The sequence below is a fragment of the Artemia franciscana genome, chromosome 2, assembly GCF_032884065.1.
Source record: "Artemia franciscana chromosome 2, ASM3288406v1, whole genome shotgun sequence".
In the NCBI taxonomy this organism is placed as follows: domain Eukaryota; kingdom Metazoa; phylum Arthropoda; class Branchiopoda; order Anostraca; family Artemiidae; genus Artemia; species Artemia franciscana.
Window position 1 is genome coordinate 64,851,319 of NC_088864.1, and position 22,483 is coordinate 64,873,801.

At 35.5% G+C, this 22,483-nt stretch overlaps 1 protein-coding gene and 1 long non-coding RNA gene across 3 annotated transcripts in view; one reads left to right on the plus strand and one right to left on the minus strand.

Moving 5' to 3' along the window:
* The window catches only part of LOC136043953 (uncharacterized), a 107,869-nt gene that overhangs the window by 40,430 nt on the left and 44,956 nt on the right, over positions 1–22,483 (minus strand). The gene's annotated exons all lie outside the window — the stretch shown is intronic.
* The window catches only part of LOC136043951 (DBH-like monooxygenase protein 1 homolog), a 50,469-nt gene continuing 36,242 nt past the window's right edge, over positions 8,257–22,483 (plus strand). Inside the window, exons 1-2 of the mRNA XM_065729026.1 lie at positions 8,257–8,407; positions 10,328–10,466. Coding sequence (XP_065585098.1) covers positions 8,391–8,407; positions 10,328–10,466 — 156 coding nt within the window. The 5' untranslated portion in view covers positions 8,257–8,390. The remainder of the gene's footprint in view (positions 8,408–10,327; positions 10,467–22,483) is intronic.

Consider the following 22,483-nt stretch of genomic DNA (forward strand, 5'->3'; position numbering starts at 1 on the left):
AGACCTATCTTCCCATTTTTCCAAACATTTGTCAACAGTGAGAAAACACTCTGAGTCTTGGCTATTCTACTTTTAACATCTTCACTGCTCCCACCGTCTTTACTAATAATACTACCAAGGTAAGTGCAGCTGTCTACCTAATCAATTTTTCGTTACCCAGCGTCTCCCTTTCATCTTCACTTATTCGTAGGATTAGTGACTTAGTCTTCTTAACATTAATTTTTAAACCTATTCTAGCTCCCTGAGCTTGCAAAACCTCTAAAAGTTCATTTATTTTGCTCACATTTTCATCTAGGATGCTTAAATAATCAGTGTAATCTAAGTCCAGGAGAGTTTTTCCTCCCATTTGATTCCATGGTTTCCCATTGCCTTTCCTATGCTGCTTAAGACAAAACCAATCAAACTAATCCATATAAAAGGGGATTGAACACAACCCTGCTCAACTCCTGATTTAGTACGAAACCAGCTGCTAACCTCATTTCCCACCTTGACCGCAGCAGTGTTATTCTCATACATAGCACTAATTACTTTAATGTATTTTTCTGGTATACACCATACAAGGATAAGATCGTCGCTAAAGCTCTTTTATCAATAGAATCAAACGCTTGCTAGCAATCTATAAAACTGAGAACCAAAGGTGTTTGACAACTCAGGCACTTTTCAATTATTAACCTAAGAGCAAAAATTTGGTTGACACATCCTTTCTAACTGCACTGTCCTTCTCTTATAACTTTGTCTACAGCATCTCTCAGTCTAAAAAGTATCATATTACCAAGTAATTTGATACCTACATAGTCCAGACTAATGCCTCGATAATTACCATACTCGCTCTTATAGCCTTTCTTATACAGTGGTTTAATTAAAGTTTTCCTAAAATCGCTAGGTACTTCTAAGCTTTATTGGCAGCATTAGCAATAGAAGGAGTAATAATAGTAACAGTAGTAGCAGTATGAGTAGAAGCAGTAGTACTAGGATGAAAATATTTTCTTTTGGATAGTACAACATCCCTCGCAACAAGCCTCGTTAGTTACAACTTCACACACCAAGCTGTTCCTAAGACATTGCTTTTACACCCTTTTGACAACCTGCATACAAACCGTGTTTTGTGATTCAGTTCATCTTCCCCCCTTCAAATTCCTTGAAAATTTCTTTTATCCTTAGGCATAGTTGTAGTAGTAGTCACAGTAGTACTATTGATACTACTAGTAATAGTATTAACATATGTCTTTTTGATCAGTAGGATATCCTTCTCATCAAGTCCTAGAAGTTTCAACTTAATACAATTAGCCATTGCTATGATATCGCTGATATGTCCTTTTGCTAACCTGTAGGTTATCAAGTTTTCCTCTCAGTGCTCCTAGCTTTACAAGCAGTATCAATAGAAGTAGTATTAGGAGTAAATGCAGCAATAGCAGTAGTATTAGCAGTAGTATGCACATATTGCCTTTTGGTGAGATGATCTTCCCCTTTAAGCATTCTCTGAAAGTTCCAACTTAATAGCCAAATTCTTGAGATACGCTGTTTTGACAATTTGCATGTACATAGCGTCTTTTGATTTACCTTGAATTTCCCCTCAATATTGCAAATAGAGTAGTCTGGTAGCAATAGTGGTGGCAGTTGTAGTAGTATTAGTAGCATGCAAATATTTCCTTTTTGATCATATCCCTTATCATTTCTTGAATTCTCCAAATTAATAGACTTATAACAAGGTTATAATAACTTTTGCTAGTTTGGGCTACTTTTGGGCTGGGGATTGCATCAGTTTGGGCTATACGCTCTGCCCAAAACCTGGCAACCGTGCCTCCTTGTTCTGTTTTGTCTTATTTGTTGACAGTCGAAATCAAACAGTTCGTGGTAACGAACTGTAGTAAGGAGCGATCCGGCTCAATAGTAACCAAAACTCTAAAAAATTGAATTTTGATATCAATAGCTCCATCAAAAGAATCGCATTTTAATGCTGATTTTAAATATATAAGTTTCATCAAGTTTAGTCTTAGCCATCAAAAGTTACGAGCCTGAGAAAATTTGCCTTATTTAGGAAAATAGGGGGAAACACCCCCTAAAAGTCGTAGGATCTTAACGAAAATGACACCATCAGATTCAGCATATCAGAGAACCCTACTGTAGAAGTTTCAAGCTCCTATCTACAAAAATGTGGAATTTTGCATTTTTTGCCCGAAGACAAATCACGGGTGCGTGTTTATTTGTTTGTTTTTTTTCCCCAGGGGTCATCGTATCGACCAAGTGGTCCTAGAATGTCGCAAGAGGGCTCATTCTAACGGAAATGAAAAGTTCTAGTGCCCTTTTTAAGTGACCAAAAAAATTGGAGGGCATCTAGGCCCCCCTCCCACGCTCATTTTTTTCCCAAAGTCAACGGATCAAAATTTTGAGATAGCCATTTTGTTTAGCATAGTCGAAAATCATAATAACTATGTTTTTGGGGATGACTTGCTCCCCCATAGCCCCTGGGGGAGGGGTTGCAAGTTACAAACTTCAACCAGTGTTTACATATAATAATGGTTATTGGAAAGTGTACAGACGTTTTCAGGGGGATTTTTTTGGTTTTGGGGGTAGGGTTGAGGGAGGGGGCTATGTGGGAGGATCTTTCCTTGGAGAAATACGCCATGGGGGAAAAAAATTCAATGAAAAGGGCGCAGGACGAATCTGGTCACGTTAGAAAAAAACGTCAAATTAAGAGCTTAATATACAATGCTGGGTGTTCGGAGCCTCTCTATTATTGAGTATAATTTGAAAATAACACAACTATACGAGCGATAAAACATATATACCACAACCATAACTCAACTAACGAAAGAACTGCTAAGAGACACACAACTATAAAGCGAAAACAGGTGAAAACTAACGGGAAAATAAACGAACTAAGAGGTGGAAGGGGCCCAGAGAAAAAATATAATCCTTTTTCAATTTTGAGCCTAACTTCCGCAAAGGAGTAATAATGTCAGAAGCCCCGGAATACCGAATTATTTTCTTTTCAAACAGTTCGTGGTAAGGAACTGTAGTAAGGGGCGACCCGGCTCAATAGTAAACGAAACTCTAAAAAACGGAATTTTGATGCTAAAAGATACATCAAAAGATTCGAATTTTTACGCTGATTCTAAATATTAAGTTTCAATTAATTTAGTCTTTGTCATCAAAAGTTACGAGCCTGAGAAAATTTGCCCTATTTTGGAAAAAAGGGGGAAACATCCATTAAAAGTCACAGAATCTTAACGAAAATCACACTATCGCATTCGGTATATCAGAGAACTCTATAGCAAAAATTTCAAGCTCCTATCTAAAAAATGTGGAATTTTGTATTTTTTGCCAGAAGACAAATCACGGGTGCGTGTTTATTTATTTGTTTGTTTTTTTGTTTTTTTTTCCCAGGGGTCATCTTATCGACCAAGTGGTCCTAGGATGTCGCGAGAGGGCTCATTCTAACGGAAATGAAAAGTTTTAGTGCCCTTTTTAAGTGACCAAAAAATTGGAGGGCAAATAGGCCCCCTCCCATGCTCATTTTTTCCAAAAGTCAACAGATTAAAATTTTAAGATAGCCATTTTGTTCAGCATAGTCGAAAACCATAATAACTATGTCTTTGGGAATGACTTACTCCCCCACAATCCCTGAGGGAGGGGCTGCAAGTTACAAACTTTGACCAGTTTTTACATATAGTAATGGTTATTGGGAAGTGTACAGACGTTTTCATGGGGATTTTTTGGTTTGGGGGGTGGGGTTGATGGGAGAGGGCTTTGTGGGAGGATCTTTCCTTTGAGGAATATGTCACGGGGGAAGAAAAATTCAATGAAAAGGGCGCAGGATTTTCTAGCATTACTATAAAAAAAACAATGAAAAAATAAACATGAAGACGTTTTTTCAAATGAAAGTAAGGAATAGCATTGAAATTTAAAACGAACAGAGATTATTACGCATATGAGGGGTTCTAAAAATACTTCAGCATAAAGAGCGAGGTATTTAGGAGGAGATAGATACCTTGCTCTTGATGCTAAAATATTTTTAGTGATTTCAATATTTATTCTACGGCCTTTTTGATTCAGGGGTCATTCTTAAAGAATTGGGACAAAACTTACGATTTAGTGTAAAGAGCGAGGTATTAACGAGGGTACAAACCCCCTCGTACACATAATAAAAATATAAGAATATAAAAGTTTGTTACGTAAGTTAATTCTTAAGTTACGTATATTTTTTACTAATAAAAACGTTCGTTGAATATTAAAAGTTCTAGTAGCCTTTTTAAGTAACCGAAAAATTGGAGGGCAGCTAGGCCTCCTTCCCCACCCCTTATTTCTCAAAATCGTCTGATCAAAACTAAGAGAAAGCCATTTAGCCAAAAAAAAATTAATATACTAATTTCATTTCAATAATTTATGTGGGGAGAGCCAAAATCAAACATGCATTAATTCAAAAACGTTCAGAAATTAAATAAAAAAACTAGTTTTTTTAACTGAAAGTAAGGAGCGACATTAAAACTTAAAACGAACAGAAATTACTCCGTATATGAAATGGGTTGTCCCCTCCGCAGTCCCACGCTCTTTACGCTAAAGTTTTTAATTGTTTTAAAAAGTAGAATTGTGGCAAAGAGTCAAACTTTAGCGTAAAGAGCCAGGGACTGCGGAGGGGACAACCCATTTCATATACGGAGTTATTTCTGTTCGTTTTAAGTTTTAATGTCGCTCCTTACTTTCAGTTAAAAAAACTAGTTTTTTTTTATTTAATTTCGTAAAAGAGCCACCTTTTCAATCTTCTTTGCTATGCAAAATGCAAGATCTTCCTGAAAAAAGCAAATCTCTAACTCTTTTATTTTGGCTTCATAAAATACCATATGCATCTAAATATTTAGTTTAAAAAATACAGCTTCATTATTCTTCTTTCTTCATCTAGTCGTATATCTGTCGGTCTAAAAATTCCTTAGAAACTATAGCTAAACTACCCCCTCCTGGGTGTGTGTTAGTGATTGATTTGTATTCAGGTGCGATTCACCTCCTCCTGGGTGTGTGTTAGGGATGGATTTGTATTGAGGTTCGATTCATCCCCTCCTGGGTGTGTGTTAGTGATGCATTTGTATTCAGGTTCGATTCACCCCCTCTTGGGTGTGTGTTAGTGATGCATTTGTATTCAGGTTCGCTTCACCCCCTCTTGCGTGTTTGCATGTGATGCATTTGTATTCAGGTTCGATTCACCCCCTCATGGGTGTTTGTTAGTGATGCATTTGTATTCAGTTTCGATTCACCCCCTCCTGGGTGTGTTTTAGTGATGCATTTGTATTCAGGTTCGATTCATCCCCTCCTAGGTGTGTGTTAGTGATGGATTTGTATTCAGGTTCGATTCACGTCCTCCTGGCTGTGTGTTAGTGATGGATTTGTATTCAGGTTCGATTCATCCCCTCCTGGGCGTGTGTTAGTGATGGACTTGTAATCAGGTTCGATTCATTCCCTTCTGGGTGTGTGTTAGTGATGGATTTGTATTCAGGTTCAATTCACCCCCTCCTGGGTGTACGTTAGTGATGGATCTGCATTCAGGTTCGATTCATCCCCTCTTGGGTGTGTTTTAGTGATGCATTTGTATTCAGGTTCGATTCATCCCCTCCTGGGTGTGTGTTAGTGATGCATTTGTATTCAGGTTCGATTCATCCCCTCCTGGGTGTGCGTTAGTGATAGATTTGCATTCAGGTTCGATTCACCTCCTCCTGGTTGTGTGTTAGTGATGGATGTGTATTTAGGTTCGATTCATCCAGTCCTGGGTGTGTGTTAGTGATGGATTTGTATTCAGGTTCGATTCATCCCCTCCTGGGTGTGTTAATAATGTATTTGTATTCAGGTTCGATTCACCCCCTCTTGGGTGTGTGTTAGTGATGCATTTGTATTAAGATTCGATTCACCCCCCTCTTGCGTGTGTGCTAGTGATGCATTTGTTGCAAATACGTTTTATAGCACTTTTAAGAAAATGTATTGCTAATACAGCACTTTTCTTTCAAAAAGAACAATTCCTCCAACAAAGGGGAAAATATTTAAGGCACACAAATATCGCCCTCTTTTTTCTCTAGCTATTTTCTTCCATTTCGTTTTTTTTCCCACCAAAAATGTGTAATTATGCTTATACAACATTTCCTCATACTTGTCGGAAATAGATAGCCTACAAGTTATTTAAGATATATCGACAACAAACAACTTATGTCATCAATTTACGCAGTCAGTTGTAGGCTAAACAAATTAGTATTGAGCAGTAGTCTTAGTTAAGTTGTGGGAATGGTGCTGCCCCTCGCCAATACCAAACTTTGTTTCCCCCTCCTGGTGTTCTGACGCCATTGTAAGTAAAAGTATGGAAGATAAAAAATGGAAAAAAACCCTTCTTATTGCTAATTCTAAAATTTTCGTTATTTTGCAACTTAAAACAGATTTTTAAGATTAATTATTTCCTAGCAAACGCGTGTAAGAGACGAATCAGAAGAAAAATACTCTTTAATAGTAGTTTGCAAATTTTAACGGCATTTCACACAACAAATTACTGTTCAAGCCCGTCCATCGAATTCATACTTAACCGTAAAAAAAAAAAAAAAAAAAAAAAAAAAAAAAAAAAAAAAAAAAAAAAAAAAAAAAAAAAAAAAAAAAAAAACTTGCGTCTGACCTTGGACTATATGCAAGCATTAGCGGGGGTTGATGAGGGCAATTATCAGTCAAAATGGAACAGTTAAACTTCCGCGAGGACACAAACTTGCTGTCACCCCAAAAATAATGCATTGCGTATCTTATAATATAATACTTGAAAATAGCTTCTTATAATGTTTACCTATATTTTGCATAATAATGCTTACCTATGTTTTATATTTCTATAGAATTATATTGCTTCCTAATTTTACTTCTTTTTTGTCCTTGTATGTACGATCACATTAGAGGTAATAATATTGCCACTACTGTGTATACGACTAACACAAAAATCAAAATCCTGCAGTTTTTGCTTTCCCAGCACCGCATGTGAAGATTTGCTGAAAGAAAATATTAGTATCTGAACATCTTGATACGAAACATGTGTTTTCTCATAACTGAATATGTTTTGTTTCTCATAACATGTGTTTTCTCATATCAAGAACGTCTAAGAATTTTGCATGCCCGCTGCTTAGATAACTATCATAAACCGTTGATTTTTCTTGGGGTAACAGATTGCTGTTGCTAATGGGCAATTTGTCTGGAATTTTACGAACAAGAAACTGCCCAAAGACCCAGTCTTTGGTATAGTCAGCCAAAGGGTGCACGTTCTGCCCAAGACCCACCAAAATATTGCCAAGCCCTACCAAAATATTCCCACGCACCACCGGTGGGGCGCTTGACCCACGCCGGGAATCACGGTTCTAGAGTGTCATTGCGTTTTACTAAAAATAATTTGCATGAACCGTGTGGTTTTTATTTGCGAAACATCGACAAAAATAAAGAAAACATAACGATGATAATCAAGATTAAAGTGAGGAACTAATAGAAGTAGAATGACTATTTAAAATGTGAATCCATAAAAGTCTCAGCAACTTTCACCCTTTATTGTCATGATAAGAAACGAGAAATCGTTTAAAATGGGGTATGGCTTATTCCCCCCTGAAAATTCCCCAAAGAAAAGTGTATAAAATGTACAAAGTAAATGTTTAAAGATGTATAAAGAGCGAAGAAAAGTGTATAATTGTGCATCAGCCATACGAAGGATCGGCAATGGGTCACTATATAGGCATCCTATCAAAAAGTGCAGATGATGAATCAAAAAGCACAGACAAAAGACAAAGAGCACAGATCTTATTTCTTCAAATTCTTATTTTTATTAAGATTCACTTAGTCTTCATGTACCTTTGATAGGAAGTTAATAATAATTTTGTTTTCCTATTTTAGGCCCAGCTGCCCTGACACACTTTTTACATCAAATTTCCCTTGACTCAGGGACTTACGGCTGTAAGCTCCAATCTGATCAAGGACAAAAAGTCTATTGGCCCATTTCCAGGCCCCAAAACATCATCTCTCCTCCCAGCAAATTTTATAGTCCACTTAGGCCACGCAATGATCCTTGAGGACTGTACCCTCAGATATATGGGGAAATGTATCAAATCGGAATGGATCTCAAATTAATTATCCAGTTAAAAGAATGCATAACAAACTCGTAAAGTAATGTCCTGAGAGATCAAAGGAAAGAAAATCAAGATTTTGGAGGTAATCTGAGAAACACGCCTGATAACCTTTGTTCGACAGTAAAGCAAATTCAAAAATCGTTCAAGTAAGTGAATTTTCTTTATCTTAGAATGCTTAAAAAACGATAATAAATATTATCAGAGGTAAATTGGTATTTATCAGTCTTCTATTATTCAATAGCTTCTGAGCTAGTTTGTTTTAGCAACTACATGACAAAGTCAAATATGTAAGTATTTTAATATAAATATTTCAAGCTTGCACACAGAAAGGAAGTGTTAAAAAAGAAGAGGCATGAGATATAACATATTTATAAGCAGTCAAATATAACAAAGATTAGTGGGAGTCACTCTCGTTTTCTTTGGCCCCAAAGAATTTGACTATTTGTACTATATTAATATTATCGTCAAAAACCTCCTTGCGTCAAAAAAGTCAATATCAATTATCGCAGTATGCTTAGATAAACGAGTATATGTCCTTCATATAGTCGATGATTAAAAAGAGTTAATCAAACAGTTCGTGGTAACGAACTGTAAGTGAATCCCGGCTCAATAGCAACTGAAACTCTAAAAACTGAAATTTCGATAACAGTAGATGCATCAAAAGAATCGGATTCTTATGTTGATTTCAAATATATAGATTTCATCAAGTTTAGTCTTACCAATCAAAAATTACGAGCCCGAGAATATTGGCCTTATTTTCGAAAAGGCGGGAAACACCCCTAAAAGTCATAGAATCTTAATGAAAATTACGCCATCAGATTTAGCGTTTCAAATAACCCTACTGTTGAGATTTCAAGCTCCAATCGGTGAAAATATGGAATTTTGTATTTTTGACAGAAGAAAAATCACGGATGCGTGTTTATTTATAAATTTCCCCTAGAAAGTTCACCCCCCAGTAACCTCCATCCCAAAGGCAAATTCTCTCCAGAGAAAATCCATCCACAGATAATGTTCTCTTCCCTGAAAAGTGTCGGTACACTTCCCATTAACAAATACTATTTGCAAACAACTGGCAAATTTCATAATTTCACTGGCGTCCTTTTCTCCAGTAGTTCTGTGGGGTCATGCCATCTCCAAAGACATAGTTATTGTACCTTTCAGTGTCTATAAGGTGTCTCTAATGTTGAATATTTCATGGTATGTCAAATTATATTTGAATAATATTAAAACCTAAAATATGGAATTTGGTATTTTTGCCAGAAGAAAGATCACGGATGCGTGTTTATTTGTTAATTTCCCCTAGAAAGTTCACCCCCTGTAGCCTCCATCCCAAAGCCGTAGAAAATCCATCCACAGATAATCCCTATACTACTTTCAGTAGGTTAAATAGGTAAGTTACAATAATAAAAAATATATACATTTCCAAGCAACAGAGATAAAACCTGAAATATTTCTGCTAGTATTACACAGCTCTACATAGGTCAATAGAGATAAATATTTAATATTGATTTTTTTTTTATCACCAAAAACAATTTTGATACTTATATAATGTTACATAATATCGTAATATTGTAGTATAGTAATATAATGGACTACAAAACCTACAATACAAGTGCTCTTCAGACTTGGTATTTTCAGACGGGGTCCCCTATCTCTTTCTATCCTTTTTAAAAGAGACACCCTTGGCATTGTCGAGGTGTTCACTATTATTTCCATATCACGAGAACACTGCGCGCCTCAATCAAACCAGCCTGAACAGGCAATAATTATCCCTGACAATAGAAGATAGTCACCACCACTTGCCAGCCATTGGTGGAAAGTGATATTTGGTATCCAGAACAACCACTAGCAAGAGTACTTTCTTCTGTCACCTAGGATTACTGCTCCAGGGATCTTTTCCTGCACATGATTGACACTTCATACGTCCTTGGGAATTTAACCCCCCTCCCCCAGTATGATTTTGGTAGCCATTAAGGAATTACCACTTCTGGTCAGTCTGGGAAGGACAACTAATGGATGGAGGGTATTTAAAAATAGCAGTAATAGACCAAAACTTGTTCCCACTACTCTTAAGGGCAGCATAAGCGGGTTGTCCCCTCTACCCAACCCACCTTATTTTTAAATTTCTTTTGCTGCTACTTTTCAGAATACTAATAAGAAGAATATTAAACAGGACTTCAATTAAATGATTGTTCTCACTTACTCAGGTTCAGTTTGGTTCTAAGTACCACTATTCTCTGCACAGTGTTTGGCGCAACCCTTAGAAGGGAACAGAGGGTAGTCGTGAATGATGATTATCAGTTTGACTGGTCAATATCCGAAGATATTCTCATGATAACAGTAACAGTGAGTTTGTATTAGAATTTTCATGTGCATACTTCACATACTTTGGTGTCTACCTATATAAGTGGCAGTATAGGTGAAATCCTACTCAATAACTAATCTGGAGACAATTGTATAACTTTAAGCAACCATTACCATTAATAAGCATTTCTCCATAATAATATTAGAGTAAATAAATTTCTAATTGTTACAAGGGTAACAAGTTGAATTGTTACAAATTGTTACAAGTGTAAAACTATACATTTTTTCTTCTTTTACCACAATCTGACTGACTGTGAAGCTGCTTCTTCGGTTATTAAGAATTACAAATATCTAGCCAAGAAAAAGAGGTCAAGAAGAAACGACAAAAAAAAACATGTCGCCTGTTGACATTCAAACTTTGTTGCTGCATTTTATACAAAAAAAAATTTATTGAATTTTAAAAATTTCGAAATTTAACTTAAATATCATATCAAAATTCACACAAAAATTATTAATTACTATTTTTTTAAATTTGATTAGGGTTAGCTGGAAACTAGAATTGGGCTAGACTCGGTTAGGCCAACATTTGAAATGCTAATTATGTGAAAAATGCAATATATCTTGCCGATATAGTAAATACTTGAGATTCCAGTGATCCCAGGTTCACTTAGAAAATTGGCCTATATAGTTGGCTTGGAGATACGTTTGTTCATCCAAGAATCTTCGTGATGGAATCATAAATATAAATGTTAAGTTATTAGCCTCTTAAAACCTTGCATTCTGAATATTATACAAAGCTATTAGCCTCCGATACCTTGCGAAATTGACATTAAATCTGTTCTAAAAAAGGTTTACTTTCTTATTTTACTTCAGAAAAAAATATAAAAAACATAAAGAAAAAACATTAGAAGTTGTTGCTGTCCAGTAATAACATTTATTAGCCGCAAAAAAATCACTATAGAGGTACAATGTTAATAGTGGAAGAATCCAAAAAAAGAAAAAGTAATCTTTATGTTAACACGACGTATAATAGTGTTAATTACCAGCGGCGTCTAACTTTAGGCATGTATTGGGACTTTTTACAAGTTTCGTAATTGTATTTTTTGTTTTTGTTTTTTTTTTTTTCAGAAACTGAGATCGGACTCTTTTTGGTACACCAATTTTACTTTATAATCACGCTGAAAAATACCAAGATAAGCCAAAATATGCCTAGATAGTGTTGATGATTGTTTTTGTCAACACTATCACCAGTTTTTACTTTTGTAAGTTACCCCGTACTCATTGACCGCACCTACAATAATCGTGTAATTTAAAAAAAGGCGTATTTGTACATGATCTCTGAAAGCCTCATTTCCTTACTTTCTTCTCAATTTAAAACATTTCCATTTTTGAAATTTTGAATATCATAAATTCTTGAAAACAAATGTGCACATCTCTGTCTGGATCAACGATTTTTGAAATAAATAAACGAAGAAATCAACAAACGTTGCGAATTCTATTTTCAGTTATGATACCTTTTTGCGACACAGTAGAAATAGCACATACCAAGTAATTCGCAAAGGGACTAATCTGAAGAACCCCATTCTCGCTTTTAAGTGTAAATTTTCTTGCGATACTTCGAAAAACACGATAAAGTACTGAAATTACATAGGAAGCAGGAAACTAAGAAACGTTGCAACAATTTCGGTTTTTCGGATTGGGAAGGGAGTATGGTATAAAAGGGCTCCTCAGTCTCCATTTCTGTCAGGATTAACGAATTCTGAAACAAATAAGAACGGCTGAATTTCAGACTAACCCAAAGGACCTCATTCCCTTTTAACCTAATAAACCAAAATTAGTACCAAAAAAGTGCCAAATTAGATAGAAAACGTGAAAAGAGTAAAAATGGTAAATTTTCGATATTTTCAGGCGTCTGATGGAGTGGGGCATAAAAACGATCCATCAGACGCCATTTCTGTGTAGACCAACCGTTTCAGAAATAAGTAGGCAGTGAATTCTCATTAAATAGATTTTGATTCCCAATTTCAGATATCTATAGAATAGAATTGAAATTTTAGATGATAAGCTTATAGCCTAAAAGAGTGTAAAGGTAGAATCTTTGAACTATCGCCAGATATTTTTAGACGACTTTAAAAAAAATACTGGGATCACTATTTCTAACATCCCTTCAACTGAAGGAACATACAATTTATTCATATGAAAAACCATCTTTAATGAGATCTGGACTGAATCTTTATATTATTTATTGTTTTAAAAAGTAGAGTTGTGACATAGAGTCAAACTTTAGCGTAAAGAGTGAGGCAAAGAAGATCCCACAAAGAAAATCTCCTTCTCCCCGAAAAATATCCGTATGCTTCCCAATAACCAATAATGTATGTAAACAATGGAAGAACTTCATTGATTGCAGGCACTCCCACCGGGGCTGTGGCGGGGGATTAATTCATCCTAAAAGAAATAGTTATTTGGTCATTCGACAATGCTAAACAAAATGTCCATCTTAAAATATTGATAAGACAACTTTTGGGGGAAAGGGGGCGTGGGATGGTGGTTATCCGCCTTCTGATATTTTTGTTCACTTAAAAAGGGCACTAGCACTTTTGATTCCCAATGAAATAAGCGTTCTTCAGATCTTCTTGGATCTCTGGTTCGATACGATCATATATATATTTATATATATATATATATATATATATATATATATATATATATATATATATATATATATATATATATATATATATATATATATATATATATATATATAAATAAGTTGTCTGTGTGTGTGTGGGTCTGTCTGTCGGGTGACGTCATGTTTGTGTGTCGACTGACGTCATGTTTTCAACTGACGAAATTACAGACCGGGACATCGGGACACAAATGACGACCGGGACACCGGCACATAGGGAATATAAATGACGACACTCAAAGAGAAAGCGACCGGGACAAAAGGAATGTTCGATTAGCAATCACCATCAACAAAGCACCGGGACACAAATGACGACCGGGACACAGGGAGTATAAATGACGACCAGGACATAAGTAAAAAAAAAACTAAAAAAACTAAAAAAAAGGTAAAAACTAACGGGGACGCCGGGGGGCACAGGGGGATATAAGTGACGACCGGGACAAAAGGAATATAAATGACGCCCGGGACACTCAAAGAGAAATCACAGACTGGGACACCGGGACACAAATGACGACCGGGACACAGGGAATATAAATGACGACCGGGACACAGGGACACAACTACAGAGGGGACGCCGGGGGGCACAGGGGGATATATAAATGACGACGGCGACACAGGGAATGGTTGATTAGCAATCACCATCAACAAAGCTCAAGGGCAATCATTAGAATCATGAGGTATAGATCTGAATACGGATTGTTTTCCCATGGACCATTATATGTTGCATGTTCAAGAGTCGGTAAACCTGACAATCTATTTATATGCACAGACAATGGGACAGCAAAGAATGTTGTATATTCGCAAGTTTTACGTAGTCAAAAACATATATATATATATATATATATATATATATATATATATATATATATATATATATATATATATATATATATATATATATATATATATATATCTATATTCACAGGTGGGACATAGGGGCACAACTACAATGGCGCGTAACGACTTACGCGCGCGGGGGGGCTTGGGGGGGGGCGCGAAGCGCCACCCCAACAGCTAGTATAGATATATATATATATATATATATATATATATATATATATATATATGTATATATATATATATATATATATATATATATATATATATATATATATATATATATATATACTATTTTTTAGCTGCCCATTTGGAATTTCCCACAATTCTTCTACTGCTGCCTAAAATTGGTTCACTTTCTCGTTTTTTTTTTCTTTATTTCTTCTTTTTCTGAATGCAATAAAGCCAAATGGGAGAATCTATTTATTAACATGTGGACAACTATATTTACCATACTGACACCATGACTGCTGTATAGACAGAGCATCACGTAAGGGGTAGGAAGAACGCCCCCAACGTTTACAGCCAGTTGGTAAAATAGTGGCACGAAGCACCACTATTTTACTGGCACAAATTTTCTTGTAAACGGGCTAATGGAAATAATCGACGTATTATAGATGAAAGATCAGTCTCTGTCATTAAAAAACTAAAACAAAGGAATTATAATAGCAATATTATTCAGACCGTTCGGTAAAAATGACCAGCTAGACGGTCAAATCCATTGCTCCTCTTCAAACATTTTGGCTCGTGATACCTCTGCTGCAAAGACCCTGTAGGTAGTTTACGTCGATGATTGCAAAGAAATAGTCAAAAATTTTAAATATTCTCATTCGTTTGCTACAAAAGCCACTTAAAAGTCGAAAAAGAATCAAAACTTTGAATAATACGATAAGTCAAAAAAAAAGGTTAAAATCTTTAACGACTGAAAACCTGGTGAATTTCATCGGTTAACATTTCTTGTTTGTTTCCGAGGTTCAACAAGGATGCAATGACGGATGCACGGTACTAACCTAGACTATTTAAAATTATAAAAAAAAAGAATTATAAACATTGTTTGTTTCTAGAAAGCATCACTCGTTTCCATGGCTTATAATGAGGTCTTTCAAAGTTTCTACGATAACTCCTTCATACGAAGTGCCTCGAAAACATAATAAATAAATATTTTACCCACATCACTGCTTACTAAGGTAGCGCTATTGCGCTGTCTATGATTATTAAGTGACGTCATCACGTCGTCACTATGATTTTTATCCGCATGGTCTTTTATATTCGTAAATGACGTCACTGTATAAACGTCGCAGTGTGACAATTATGACGTCATCTTTACCATAAATAGTGGATTTTTCAGGCTGTGGTCATCACTTGTTCAGTAAATCGCATGTAGTGATAATCTATAAAGCATATAATGAATAGTATATTTAGATACCTTGCCATTGGAGTTCCAGTCTCCTGTGCTGCAATCTCAATTTTGTGGGCTGTAAAGAAATATAGAAAATCTGAAACGGAGGAATGCCCAGTACAAGAAAAAGAAGAACTTAACTCTCATTCAAGTGCAAGGAGTGAATCCAAACCAGCTATTAAGGCCGAGACTATTAAAGAAAAAGAGATTCCAATAAAAGTGGCTCCTGATGAGGTGGAAAAAGAGCCGTTTTGTCATTCTCGGATGAAGAGTACAGTCGAATCAATTGATGAAGAATTGAAAATAAAAGAGGTCGAAGAGAAACCCCTGAAGACTAATGAGATGGAAGAAATACATATTTCTCAAAGTGGTATTATAACCCAAGCTTTGAAAAAAGGAGAAGATGATATAAAAAGAAGACCGGATCTTTGCGGAACGACAGAATCTTCTCAAATCGAAAAAGACGAAGAAGAAATCGAGGAAAATGTTTCAGAAAATTCAAATACTTTTGATCCTTCTAATCCTAGCAAGGAAAAAGTTAAACCTCTGTGGACACCAAAAAGGAAAAGTAAAAGCAAAAAGAAAAGGTGGCTGTGAAGAAGAAGAAGAAGAAAAAAGAAGAAGAAAAGAAATTCAGGCTTGTTGTGGAAAACCATTAAATGAGGAAAACCAAATTCTACCTTTTTTCGGTTTGTTTAATTTTTGTGTAAATTTATTTATGTATAAATTCTTTTCAATTACCTGTATGTTTTTCGTACTTCTATAGAAAAAAGGAACATAGTATTAAAGCTAGAAATGTTGAATTGGTTGGAACGCTTGTTCCTATTAATACCTATTCCAAGCTTTCCATTTGGTATATAGGCCCAGAAGTCTAAAACAAAATTACATCAGAAGTAAAAGGTAGACCCTTGAGGTACTCGGGCTTCTTTGTGAAGTATTGGTTTTAACCAATATTCTAGATATAGATTAATTGGTTGATATGGAGTGAGTTTATGATTGAGTACTGTTAAAAGAGATTTTGTTTAAACCATTAAATTTGTTTAAGCCATTTAATTAGAATAACTAAGCTTTTTTTAAAGTTAAAATATTTTAGCGTAAAGAGCGTGGCATTGAGAAGGAGGCAGCCCACCTCATATTCGTAATAATAGCTGTTCGCTCTAAGTTTTAAAAATATTGCTCCTTACTTATTTCTGATCGTTTTTTAAATTATGCCAGGAAATCCAGTTCCCCCTCCATGAAAAATCACTTCCCCCTAGTGGTGGAGAAAAGATCTTCCCACATACCCCTCAATGCCGAAAATTCTCCCCTTCTCCGGGAAATATCTGTATACTTCCCAATAGCCAATGCTATATATAAACAATGGGCAAAGTTCATAGCTTGTACCCCTTCCCCCAGGGCTGTAGGGGGTCAAGTCATCCTCAAAGACATAGTTAATCGGTCTTTCAACTATGCTGAACAAAATGACTATCTCGAAATTGTGTTCGGAAGACTTTGGGAAAAAAATTAAAGTGAGAGGAATGCTAGCTGCCTTCCAATATTTTCGGTCACTCAAAAACGACACTAGAACTTCTGATTTCCAACCAAGTAAGCACTCTCTCGATCTTTCAAGATAACTGGTTTGATACGGCCACTCCTGAAAAAAAAAAATCATCTGTGGTTTTGCTTCTGGCAAAAAAGAATCCAAAATTTCCCATTTTTGTATACAGGAGCCTGAAACCTCTGCAGTAAGTTTCTCTGATACTCTAAATCGGATGTTGTGATGTTCTTTAAGATCACTTGATGTTTTGGAGTTGTTTCACCCTTTTTAGAGAAATTGGGCAAATATCCTTAGGCTCGTAACTTTTGATTGGTAACATCAGGGGTGTTGTTTTGGAGGGGGGCAATTCCCCCAATAATTTGAATAAAAATTATTATATAGCCCATGTCCCTTGACTATCCAAATATGGGCCCCTATTGCCCCCAATAAAAATGCTGGAGCTTTGTCCCTGGGTAACATTAAACTTGGTGATTTTTATGTATTTTGAATAAGCATTAAAAGTTCGCAAAACATTATAAGTTCTAGTTGCCTTTTTAAGTAAACAAAAAATTGGAGGGCAACTAGGCTTCCTCCCTCGCTCCTTTTTTCTCTAAATCTTCCGATTAAAACTATGAGAAAGCCATCTAGCCAAAAAATTAATATACAATTTCGTTTTAATTATTTATGTGCGGAGAGCCAAGTTCAAAACATGTATTAATTCAAAAACGTCTAGAAATTAAATAAAAAAACAAGTTTTTTTTAAATGAAAGTAAGGAGCGACATTAAAACTTAAAACGAACAGAAATTACTCCGTATATGAAAGGCGCTTTTCCTCCTCAACGCCCCACTTTTTACGCTAAAGTTTTTTACTGTTTTAAAAAGTAGAGTCAAGAGAAAGAGTCAAACTTTAGCGTAAAGAGCGGGGCGTTGGGGAGGAAAAGCCCCTTTCATATACGGAGTAATTTCTGTTCATTTTAAGTTGTAATGTCGCTCCTTACTTTCATTTAAAAAAACTTGTTTTTTTTATTTAATAATATATAAGAAAGTAATGTGACGCAACACTTTTGAGGGTTTTTAATGCTGATTAAACAGGTTCTGATACTTTCTTGATTAATTTTATCATCAGAAGTTGATTTTAATTTCAGTAAACACGGATTAATACGATAATAACTGACAGTTTTATTTACGCCATCCAATAGTTTCGAATACTTTTGATTGCTCAGCAAACATGGAATATACATTTTAATCAAACAACTGACAGATTTTTTAATCCTTAATTTTTTTTTTACAAGAGCGACGTTATTTGATCAAAACTAGTAGAACGCAAAATAGAAACAATTTATAATGTTTTTATCTAAACTGCTTTATTATGTTTCTATTTTGACAGACCAAAGTGCGTTGAATAATTTAATCGAGCCCATGTCCTTCCAATACGTTAATTAGCCATTTATATACATATTAATATATATAAATATGGCTATGAAGATTCTTAATATTTTTGCTTTTTTCAAGCTACGCCTACTTTCCCTTTCTTGGGAGTTATGCAGTCCTCGTTTTTCATAGACCGACAATCTAAATTCTCTGTAGATATGAGGACAAAGCGAAGCAGAATATGCGGCTGTCCTCAGACAAAACCTAGTATCTACAAAAAAAAAAAAAAAAAATCGAATTTCAGTTAAGAATGGATCCCGACTAATCCACAGCCTATATAGACACCAGTTGCGGATTTCAACACACATCTTTAGACTAGGCGTTAACATCCGGCGCTCCCACAGCCAATCAGCGCGGAAAGATCTTGGCTCTATTACGGGAATGAAAACAGAAATTTCAAAAACATCACTTTTATACAATCCTAATAAGGGGGGGGGGGTATTTCCAAAATTGCCTCTCACTCAATTGGACTATCTGTCTTGGATTTTTCTACAAACTACATAAAAAAAAAACTAGTTTTTTTGACTGAAAGTAAGGAGCGACATTAAAACTTAAAACGAACAGAAATTACTCAGTATATGAAATGGGTTGTCCCCTCCGCAATCCCTCGCTCTTTACGCTAAAGCTTTTAATTGTTTTAAAAAGCAGAATTGTGGCAGAGTCAAACTTTAGCATAAAGAGCGAGGGATTGCGGAGGGGACAACCCATTTCATATACGGAGTAATTTCTGTTCGTTTTAAGTTTTAATGTCGCTCCTTACTTTCAGTTAAAAAAAAACTAGTTTTTTTTATGTAGTTTCTGAACATTTTTGAATTAATGCATGTTTGATTTTGCTCTCCACACATAAATTATTAAAATGAAATTTGCACATTAATTCCTTTTTTGGCTAAATGGCTTTCTCTTAGTTTTGATCCGACGATTTTCAGAAATAAGGGATGGGGAGGGAGGCCTAGTTGCCATGCAATTTTTCAGATACATAAAAAGGCAACTATAAATTTTAATTTTTAACGAATTTTTTTATTAGTAAAAAATATACGTAACTTAAGAATTAACTTACGTAACAAACTTTTATATTCTTTAATTTTTATTATGTATATGAGGGGGTTTGTACCCTCGTTAATACCTCGTTCTTTACACTAAATCGTAAGTTTTGTCCCAATTCTTTAAGAATGACCCCTGAATCAAAAAGGCCGTAGAATGAATAGTTGAAATTACTAAAAATACTTTAGCATAAAGAGCGAGGTATTTATCTCCTCCTAAATACCTCGTTCTTTATGCTAAAGTATTTTTAGAACCCCTCATATACGTAATAATCTCTGTTCGTTTTAAGTTTCAATGCTACTCTTTACTTTCAACTGAAAAAACTTTTCCATGTTTATTTTTTCATTATTTTTTTTATAGTAATTTTAGAAAATCCTGCGCCCTTTTCATTGAATTTCTGTTCCCCCATGACATATTTCTCCTAGGAAAGATTCTCCCAAATAGCCCCCTCCCCTCAACCCCACCCCCAAAACCCAAAAAATCCCCTGAAAACGACTGTACACTTCCCAATAACCATTATTATATGTAAACAGTGGTCGAAGTTTGTAACTTGCAGCCCCTACCCCAGGGACTGTGGTGGAGTAAGTCATTCCCAAAGACATAATTATCATGGTTTTTGACTATGCGGAACAAAATGGCTATCTCAAAATTCTGATCTGTTGACTTTGGAGAAAAAAAGAGCGTGGGAGGGGGCCTAGATGCCCTCCAATTTTTTTTGGTCACTTAAAAGGGCACTAGAACTTTTCATTTCCGTTAGAATGAGCCCTCTTGCGACATTCTAGGACCACTTGGTCAATACGATGACCCCTGGGGAAAAGAAAAAAAAAACAACAAATAAACACGCACCCGTGATTTGTCTTCTGGCAAAAAATACGAAATTCCACATTTTTGTAGATAGGAGCTTGAAAATTTTGCTATAGGGTTCTCTGATACGCCGAATGCGATGGTGTGATTCTGTGACTTTTAGGGGGTGTTTCCCCTATTTTCTAAAATAAGGCAAATTTTTTCAGGCTCGTAACTTTTGATGACAAAGACTAAATTTGATGAAACTTATATATTTAAAATCAGCATGAAAATCTGATTCTTTTGATGTATATTTTAGCATCAAAATTCCGTTTTTTAGAATTTCGTTTACTATTGAGCCGGGTCGCTCCTTACTACAGTTCGTTACGACGAACTGTTTGATAGTCATGACTTGATGCCCACAACTATTCGATTTTAATTCGAAAATTAAAATCGAGAGTTCTGGTTTTGGCGCAGCGCCAATTAATGTCGCGACGATAGCTGTGTTTCGCTTTTGAAAAATGCTTGCGCTATATAGGCTATGGACTAATTACACCACAAGATATATAGGCTATGGACTAATTACACCACAAGAATGGTGCAAACGAAATAATTGGCAGATGCTTAGTTTCGTTGATCTCACCTAGTGTCTACACAAGACCTATCTGACAAATTACGCATTGCCAGCAAAGAACCATCAGCTGCAGCGCTATAGCATCAGCATCATCACTTCATTGTCTATATATAGATTGCAAAAATTTGTAGAACAAACTTGCTAAAAGGAAAGCAAAGGAACAGCTTGAGTTGGAATATAAAAGGTGAGACTATTTTATCAGTTTTATTACCGGGTGTGACCATATGTACAGTGTAGGCTGGGTAGGCCTGTATTGGGTTGTTACTCTAGACATCAGTCATAGAAACTAGATAGAAACAGATACAACTTGAATGCACTGTTATTCTGTGTGTTTTCCCTTTTTCTTACTAATTTGATTACATAAACCTTGTCTCAACAAACTTTCCAGATAATCAAAAAGATGTCAAGATTCTGCTCTTCGAAATGCTATCTGTCATCTTTTTCGGTTTGACAGGTTAAGAGAAAAAACAAGTTTCAACTTTGCTCTTTACTTTTAACAGAAAATATTGGGTAAAACATTAACGGAGTACATACAGCCCCATAATGTGCAAATATATACCCAGAATTGAATCCCTAATCGAAATACACACTCATTTATGTCACAAATGAACTTTACCCTCACCCCCCCCCTAATGTGCAAATACATACCCTGATTGGGATATATCTAGGGGCGGGGGTAAATATCAGTTGCCACACAAATGAACGTTATATTTGGATTCAGGATATATATTTACACATTAGGGGGGCGGGAGTATATACTCCGTTAGTGCATAGGTTTATCCATTTTTTTTTTATTTCAAATAGTGAAGCCGAAACTTAAGACGAACAAAAATTATCACTCCTCAACCCATAGGTGTAATCAAATGTAAAATTAACTAGTCCTATACTGAAAGCATAAAACAGAACAATAAAAAGGTGAATTATACATTAGAAATTAGGTTTACTGTATGCACAGTAATAAAAAAAAAAAATGTTTGTTAAAAGAATGTAAACCTCCGGTTGAGGGCTTTCGGCCGCGATGATTTTAGTGGGATGCTTTTTATTTCGATCAGACACCATTGTCAAGGAGTTGCTGGCTCTTTTTCAAAAATCTGCTAAATTTGTTTTCGTGATAAACAGTTATATTTGAGGTAAACTAGAGTAATAGTTACCATTCCTGAATTGGTACAGAAAAAGTAGTTTTACTCCGAGGTTTCCTCTTTACTAGGCTATAGCGACTGGTTATATTGCATAGCATAGAATGTATCAGCTAACCAAATATTTAATGAAGCAGATCATAATTTCGTCTTCTATTGCAGACCGTTAACTTATGAAGATGTCCAAGCTCCCTATATATTATCACCTGCTATAAATTCCACTATGGACGATAACGAAAAGGACGTTCCAGTGATACTGGGCACTGGTAATGATGGTGACCATACTAAAAGTTTACATTTAATGCAACCTCTTTTTTGGATGAAGTAGATGTGGAGACATTTAAGGATATTGCTGCTCTTCTAAACACTGAGCAAGTGATTGCACCAGCTGCTCCTGGCTTACCACCCGAACTCCCGAGCTCTGCCCTTCACTGAATGTTCAGAACTTGATATTTCAATTCAATTCAATCATATATATTTAAACTAAAACACATAATTACATATACATAATCTGCCAGGAAAGCACCAAAAAAGTGCTTGACTAGGGCAGAAACTTAACTAAAGAATAATTAAACAATCAACAAACAGAAACAACA